This window comes from Cryptomeria japonica, chromosome 8 (genome assembly GCF_030272615.1).
Source record: "Cryptomeria japonica chromosome 8, Sugi_1.0, whole genome shotgun sequence".
In the NCBI taxonomy this organism is placed as follows: Eukaryota; Viridiplantae; Streptophyta; class Pinopsida; order Cupressales; family Cupressaceae; genus Cryptomeria; species Cryptomeria japonica.
This window is the reverse complement of record NC_081412.1, coordinates 655,521,349-655,530,100: the sequence shown is the minus strand read 5'-3', so window position 1 is coordinate 655,530,100 and position 8,752 is coordinate 655,521,349. Positions and strand designations below refer to the sequence as shown.

The 8,752-nt window shown below is 34.3% G+C and overlaps 1 protein-coding gene across 1 annotated transcript; it reads left to right on the top strand.

Annotated features, from left to right (window-relative positions):
• Positions 1-5,286: 5,286 nt before the first annotated feature.
• Positions 5,287-8,514, top strand: LOC131049665 (receptor-like protein 9DC3). The gene is made up of 2 exons (XM_057983730.2): positions 5,287-5,605; positions 5,666-8,514. Exons 1-2 carry the CDS (start codon positions 5,287-5,289, stop codon positions 8,512-8,514), a joined length of 3,168 nt encoding a protein of 1,055 aa, XP_057839713.2.
• The last annotated feature ends 238 nt before the right edge of the window (positions 8,515-8,752 follow it).

Genomic DNA, 8,752 nt, shown 5'->3' with positions numbered 1-8,752 from the left:
CATGAGGGACCATTGAATCCACTTTTTTCTTAAGAACGTCTTACATCATGTGGATCATTCTCCCTCTCAGTGAGACTAAAGGCCGAAATAAGACTAAGTTTCCTAGTTTGCTCATGATTCATATTTTGCTGCATTACATGGGGCATACCAATTCATAGCTACCTATTTCTACTAAGAAGTAGCACATATTTCACCCCCCTAAATCTGAACAAAAATTGCATTCAACTAAAGATCTCAAATGAAATAATCCAATGGGTGCTATGTTATCTTGACCACTAGAATTGGGTATCAAGTAGTAGATCCCTTAAGGGGGCATGAATCTGAAATATGCTTTCCCAACTTTTTCATTAAAGTTTCATTAGACCACCCATTCCCAACTAAATTTTTAAATAGTCTTCTCCAAGTTTCCAGAAAAAAGGTCATTCAAAAGAAGATCCTTTAGCATGATCAAAACCACTGAGATCTTCCTTTTCCATCTTATGCATTTCTCCATGAAACCATGCGCTAGTTGTTTTCATCGAAAAGTACCCAAAATCATATCTTGATTCCTGTCAATTTGATCACGATGCCCTATAAAGGCCACCAAGAAAAAACCTTCTATACCACTTCTCCCTCAACATAGGCTCTATTATTTCTCCCCAAATTCTAATCTATGAGAATAGATCTGTTATGAATGTGGCTAGGATTATGAAAATCATCAAGACCTATTTCATAATGTTTCATCTTCTAAAAAAAAATTCATGACTTGTTTCCACTTTCCCAAGAGGGCTCACATTTATCCACCCAAGCTCCAATTTCAAAGACCCACTATGGGATCTAATCCTTACCTCCATCATTACTCGGCACCACCTAGCTAGAATTATAATTGTGAAACCAATTTCCATTTTGAAAAAACCACTAAGAAATCCATGATTCACCATTTCCACATTGCAAGGAACCATTGACATAATTGAAAGGCAAGCCCTGCTCACCCTAACCAAACCATGAAATCCAACTATTTACCTCATTGAAAATTCTCTCCCTTTTCCTATCATCAACTACATTCTTTCCTTTCAATCCTTTTTGATCTATCTGCTCCAAGATCAAATTAAATCTAGAAAAATTTATTACATAAAGATAAGAAATCAAAATTTTGTGAATAACTAAAATTCTATGTTTTCTTTATGATGTTTGTAGGTCAAATATTACATTCTAGATTTCTCCCACATGCGTATATTTATTTTATGATCTAAAAATATTATTCTAGTTATTCCAAAAAAAATATTTATGGTAAAGACTTGGCATTTGTTTATGGTTTCGAAGAATTAATATTATTTTTAAAGAAAGCTATGAGGGATGTCAAATTATAGTAAGGGTTCATTAGTTTATCCTTTACATTTCTTTCATCCATCATTCACCCTTTACTTAAACATTTGTATTTAACTAATTAAGTTCACCTTTAATATCCTTATCTCTTGAAAGACTAAAAAAATACATCTTTTTGTTTAATTCATTAATTTCTACCCCAAATTATTAATTGATTAAATTCAAAATTGAATAAATAATTAGTCATTTTCCACATCTATAAACTTGATTAATCTAATGAATCACTAGTGAAATATGTCCCAATTATCCATATAATCCTACATCAAAATCCTAGCCATATATTTGTCTTGGACATTCCACACCCTTCATTTTAAAAATGTGACTCAAAGATATCTCTACTATATTGAAAATTCTACTTCAAAATCCTAGCCATATATTTTTATTATATAATCCACACTCACCATTTAAAAATGTGACTCTTACGTGTGTGACAACTCTCAATGATCACATCTCACATTCGCTAGAGATTTCTTACTCATATATCACATCCATAATCTATATAATAAATTTTATACATGTTTTAGGTCTCTTAATATCAACCATCTATTTAAATAAACTCAGTTCTATGGCTATTCGCTAATAACCCCTTCCCTCTCCAAGTGGACCAATGACAATGCACCACTTCTAGTTTTTTCCTTCCTCAAGTTCTCTTAAGAAACATTAGTTGTAGATCTTCCAATCCATTCTTAAACCAAACCTTCCCCAATCCACTTAACTAATAGGTTTATCCAATTCAAATTCATGCAACTATAATGTTTAGTATCCACACACACAACAAGAGCACAAGCATAAAAAAATTATTGTGTGTCACAAGATGTTTTTTAGGGAACCACTAGGAGATGTTTCAATATTGGGTTTTCAGATATTTTCAAACTCAATTTGGAGGTATGTTTAGATGTCGGTTAAGATTTTATTTCATTCTTTAAAATATATTATTTCCCTTTAACCCATATCCATTTAATGTATTTTGGCATGCTTTGTGGGACACAATAGCCAAAATTCAATCCATTTCTAAGTGGTATTCATGAGTTTCAGTTATAGGTTATATGTCAATACCTCCACCTTGAATGTAATCCCTCTAATCTATATGTGATTCCACTCGTGCACTTCAATGACTCTACACTCCTACTTAAAGTCTAACACTGTAGAACAACCTAAACATGGCTCAATCTTGATTTTTTCATCTCTTTTTATTTCTTCTCACCAATTTCTAACATTAATTGGATTTTTTTGTAAGGTTCTTTCACACCTTCAGTAATTTCTATTATTTTTTAATCATCTAGTTGTAGACTAACCCATTTATTTTATATATAGCCTAATTTATTTTATCAATGTGTCATTTTTACCTCCTTTTTTCTCAAAAAACCCTCTATTTTCCCAAGCCCTACATCTATTCTATTTTAATTCCTTCACCTAAAAACCTATGAGCAACTTAGCCTAACACTCTTCATCTTGATTTAAATTTTTTAATTATTTTCAAACATAAATTCTTCGCTTCATGCAAGGGGTTTTAATCTTTGAGCTACTTTCTTTCATCTTCTAGTCTACTTGTCAATAATTTACAATGTTTTTCTTAAGTTCCTTGTTATTTTTCTACTATAGATCTATTTGAAACATTTATTTCCTAGTTCATTACCTCCCACATAAACCACACATATCAATGTAATAAAGTTTGATGTATTTAGTCGAAATTAATTCTTGGGTGAACTCACAATACTGGTTCCCACTTTTTGACCAACTTTGACACTTAGATGAACATTTTGCAAAAAACCTTCACTTTTCGACACCTATAACTTTTAAATCGTTAAGAATTTGAAGATGATGTAAACTAGTGATTTGTAACATCCTTTTTGTAGATTCTAAATATATTTTTTTCAATTTTTTTTGAATAAAATTTTATTGATTTTTCCATCTCCCTCAAAAGTAGTTTTTTACAGGAAACAACATTTTTTAAGAGTGATGTGCATCCCGAAATGTATAAATTTTTTTCTATAAATGAAAAAAACTTATCTCTTTTAAATTTCGGTTTGTAACATCAATACCCAGGGTATGCAGTTGGTTTGATAGTGATATGTTGAATATTTTTTATTTTATTAAGTTTTGAAGTCCGACTAATTATTATTTAGATATAGGTGTACGTTTGAACACATAACTTGCTCTATATATATCAAAATTAAGTTTTATTTTTTTTGTTAGAAAGAAGACATCAATACCTAGGGCATAGATATTTTTCAAAAAAAATTTGAATTAGTTTGCTATTTTTCCCAATGCATTGAACAAAGAAGTTCATGTTCGGTGAAAAACCTACATTCATAAAAAATAAAATAAAAATATATTAATAAACTTAAATATATTAAAAATTATACTATTTGGAAAGCTTATAATAAGGACTAAATCCTCAAGAAAACAAAACTTCTAAATGAATTCATTTGACCCCTCAAAAGCTAATGTAAAATTGGTTTTTTATCAGCATTTGATAGATGCAAAGGAGATTCCATTGCAAGTATGATTTAGAAGTAGAGAGCTTCTATCCAAGAAATTTTGATCTAAGAGCCTTTGATCTAACTCTCTTCAATTAATTACTTCAAATGGGACCTCTTCAAGCTTAAATAATTATATTTTCCAAAAAATGTATGATTTCAGCAAAAATCAGGATGTACCAAAAAGTGGGAACCAGCTTTGTGAGTTCACCATCTTGTATATATATATGAAAATTATATCTTCCAAATCAATGTGTACATCATTAGAGATAAACATACTTATTTTCCTATTTTTCAAGATGGCATTTATCTATTTTTTATTTTCTTTTACCAATTCAATACTCACCATATTCCCCAAGGGGTATTTGAAGAAGAGTCTCATTTCAATGAAATATCCATTTAAGAGATTTCAAGAAAGGAGAAAGGATAGATTGAGAAAAAAATTAATATTTCTTTATTAATCGTTGGGGAACCAAAACTATGGTTCAACCAACTTGAGGAAGAAATCCCTTTAGATTAGAAATGAGAAGACAAACCCTCCTATTTCATTGCTAAGTTAGTTTATGGAAAATGGTAATTGTCATAGATTTAGAGACATTTGAAAATTATTCCATTAGAAATAAATTAATACACAAATGGATCAATTTACCAATTACTATAACGAAACAATTTAGTCATTCAAAACTATTTTGTAATTATTAAATCTGATTTATTAAATTAGTTAATACTAAAAAATATTGACTCGTAAGGATTTTATATTTACATGAATCATATAAGTTACTATAATTGTGAGTTAGGTTTTATTATATTAAATTAAAATAGAAATGATAAAGTGGGATGTTATAGCATGACAACTAGAAATTACTATTTAAAATAAACAAATAAAAGATGTGATATATTTTTTCAAATTTGCTTAAAGGAATAAGAAATGATACACTATTTCTTAGTTTTTCTCTTACATGATACATTTTCATACTTATTAAAATATTCTTTATTTCTTATTTTATCTTTTTAAAATTTATTACTCTAATACTTTATTCATATTTATTATTCCCGTGGTTGAATTATTAAAATATATTACTTACTATAGATATTACTAACATCTTTACGGAACTGAATATTATCCTTACTAATAATTTCGGAAAAAGTCACGTTGTAAGTTTGCTTGCGATAATCTAGGAAAAAAAGACGAAATTAAAAATAGCGTAGGTTTGAGGAGAGAGACGTATACTAGATTAGGAAGAAAAGTCCTTCCTCACTTCAAACACACAGCCGAGAAGAGTCGCACGTCAAATTGTCTAGAAATTGGAATCGAATTTACGAATATTCTTTATCAGAACAGTGTTATAAAGCTCTGCTTAATCATCCTCAAGCTCAGCAGCTTTGCTTTTCGTATACAATCATGCCTTTCTTTTCATTCTGCTTGGCCATCATGATAATAATGTTGCACTTCCATTTCTCATGTGTTAGCGCATGCCCAAATGAAGAAAGAAGTTACCTTCTCGACTTTAAAGGTGGTCTCAAAGATCCGTCTGGTCGATTAAGGTCGTGGCAGAATTTCAACTGTTGCCAATGGGAGGGTGTCACCTGTGACTATCATTCCGGTCATGTAGTTGCCCTCGACCTCAAAATTCATCATTGTGACCAATGGCGATGCTGGGAGAGGGAAGATTCATATAAATTGAGTGGGAAGATCCATGATTCTCTGTTCAACCTGCAGTATCTGCAACATTTAGATTTAAGCTGGAATGACTTCCGTGGTGCTGCCATACCTCCTCAGTAGGTAAAATTCCAGAAGCTCACATCCCTTAACTTGGCAGGAGCTAATTTTGGAGGTAAGATCCCTCCAGAGTTGAGTAACATTACAACCTTGCGCCACCTGAATTTGAGCGAGAATTATTTCAATTGGACTGCCATACCTTCTCAGTTGGCAAAACTCCAGAGGCTTACTTTCCTTAGTTTGACAAGTGCTGAAATTGGAGGGGAGATTCCTCTAGAGTTGGGTAACATTACAGCGCTACGCCACCTGGATTTGAGCCGGAATTACTTCAATGGTACTGCCATACCTGCTGTGTTGGGAAAACTCCGGAGGCTTACTTTCCTTAACTTGGCAGATGCTGCAATTGGTGGCGAGATTCCTCTGGAATTGGGTAACATTACAACCTTGCGTCACTTGGATTTGAGCCGGAATAGCTTCAATTGGACTGCCATACCTCCCCAGTTGGAAAAACTCCGGAGGCTTGCTTTTCTTGACTTGTCATTTGCTGAATTTGGAGATGAAATTCCTCCGGAATTGGGTAACATTACAACCTTGCGCTACCTGGATCTCTCAGCAGTATCACCGTATTTCTCAACAGAGTCAGCACATAACTTGAAGAGTAGGAGGTTTGAAGGATTGATAAGAAATCTCAGAAGCTTGGAATACCTGGCTATGAGACAAGTAAATCTGTCGACAGGAAATGATCAATGGAGTAATGCCCTCAGCAGCCTATCTAAACTCAAGGAGATTGAGCTGGCTGATTGTGGACTTTCAGGTACAATGACTTCTCTCCTAAACCTCACTCACTTATCCCGTCTGTATCTCTCAGGGAATCCATTTTATTCCCCATTGCCAGCTTGGTTTCAGAATGTCTCGTCCTTGGTTTCACTTGATCTGTATTCTTGTAGTCTCAGAGGTTCCATCCCTTCAGATTTCATGTGCCAATTAAGCCTCAGAAATCTTGACTTGTCATATAACTACCATCTAGGAGGAGTAATTCCGCACTGCATCGCAAATTTGTCAGTGCTTGAGACGTTGGACCTCTCATACAATAATTTAACAGGGGATTTGCAAGCGTTTGGATCGTTCGTTGGTAGGTTTTCTTCCCTCGCATATCTGGACGTCAGCTACAACCGATTATCTGGAACAATTCCAGATACCACTTCAGAGTTTTCTTTCCTCCGACATCTGGACCTCAGTAACAACCAATTGTCTGGAACAATTCCACATACCATTTCAAAGTTTCGCCAATTAGAAAAGTTGTTACTAAGCTCCAATCATTTAACCGGCGGTATTTCTCCTTTCGTATTGGAAATACCTAACCTCAAAGAAGTGGACTTATCTGAAAATCAGCTTACACTTAATATCTCTTCAAGTTGGATTCCACAATTTGCCCAACTGGAGTACATCGGGTTAAGGTCTTGTAATCTTCAAGGGGAGATTCCTGCATTTTTGTCTACTCAATTCTCATTAGAATATGTGGACTTGTCAGATAACAATATTGTAGGAAATATTCCTACCTGGTTGTGGGAGCTTCGGAGCCTCACAGGGCTCAATCTTTCTCATAACCGACTAGAAGGTTCTTTGCACCCTGTTTCCAAGTATATAGAGAGGTTAGATTTACATAACAATAGTTTACATGGCTCTATACCAGATGTTAGTGGATTCTATTTAGACTTGTCAGACAACAAGTTCAACGGTTCTATTCCACGCTCTATATGCTCTGCACCTAATGACTTGATGTTTTTGGACTTGTCAAAGAACGGGCTAACCGGTGTGATTCCTACAAATCTGGTTAGATGTTCTTATCTGCAAATATTGAATTTGGCTCAAAATCATTTGGAAGGTAAGATTCCAGAAGAGCTAGGAAATCTTACAGTGCTTCAGACACTAAATCTCAATGAAAACAAAATGCGAGGTGTTATCCCTCCTTCAATAGAAAATTGTACAAAACTCCGAGTATTTGACGTAGGAAAGAACCAAATTCAGGGATGCCTCCCAGTTTGGATTGGAAAACTGGAAGAATTACGAATTCTCAACTTGGCTTTTAATAAGTTGCAAGGCACCTTTCCGCCGGGATTGCTGAACCTCGTGGATCTTCAGATTCTAGATTTATCTCACAATATTTTTTCAGGATATATTCCAAAGAGTTTGGGGAAGTTGAATGCTATGGCTAATCAGACACAGTGTGACAAAATAGAGATGAGCCTGAGTGATTGGAGCTATGCTTTTGGTGCTGGCCCCTCTTTAGAAATAATGTTCGTGAATCAAGTAACACTTTGGATTAAAGGACGAGCAACTCCATATCCTAAGATTATCAGTGCCTTCAAATTCATGGATCTCTCTTACAATAAGCTGACAGGCAATATTCCTGAGGAAATGGGAGAGCTGAAGGGTTTGATTGCTCTCAACATTTCAAACAACAATCTAATAGGCAACATTCCTAATTCCCTGGGAGGTATGGTTCAGTTGGAGTGTTTGGATATTTCAGGAAACATGTTTTCAGGCAACATTCCAGCAGGTCTTTCAAACCTCACATTCCTTTCTGCTTTGAATCTTTCATACAACAATCTTTCCGGGTTAATACCGCAGGGGAAGCAGTTTGCAACTTTTGAGGCTTCTTCTTATCTGGGGAACGCCAATCTTCACGGACCTCCCTTGGAAAACGGAACACTGAGATCTGGTCGGGGTGAAAGAGGTGGCCAAGTACACTCGAATAGCACAGGAGTTACGGACAATGATGCAGATACAGATGAAGATGAATTGGATCAATGGTGGGCAGTGGCAATGGGGTTATGTTTCGGGGTAGGATTTTCCACTGTGATTGCAATTTTGTGCTTTCACCTAAAATGGAGGTACAAATGTTTTTCTTTGCTGGATAATTTTGTCCAGTACCTTTTTGAACATTGAATCTCTGAATGCCCTCGGTAGAGGATTCAAAGATCCTTCCTGATAAGTATGTCTGATGCTAATAATTACATGTTTGTTATTCATGATATTCAACTATAAATATTTATTTTTATAGGTTATAGTGGAGGTGTTAAAACCTAAGCTCCAAGTGTAAGGATGTTCATTTCTTTATTATCAAGATGTGAAGTTAGTTGATAATGTAAGGGCATATGGTGTGAGAAATATTTATTATAGTTTG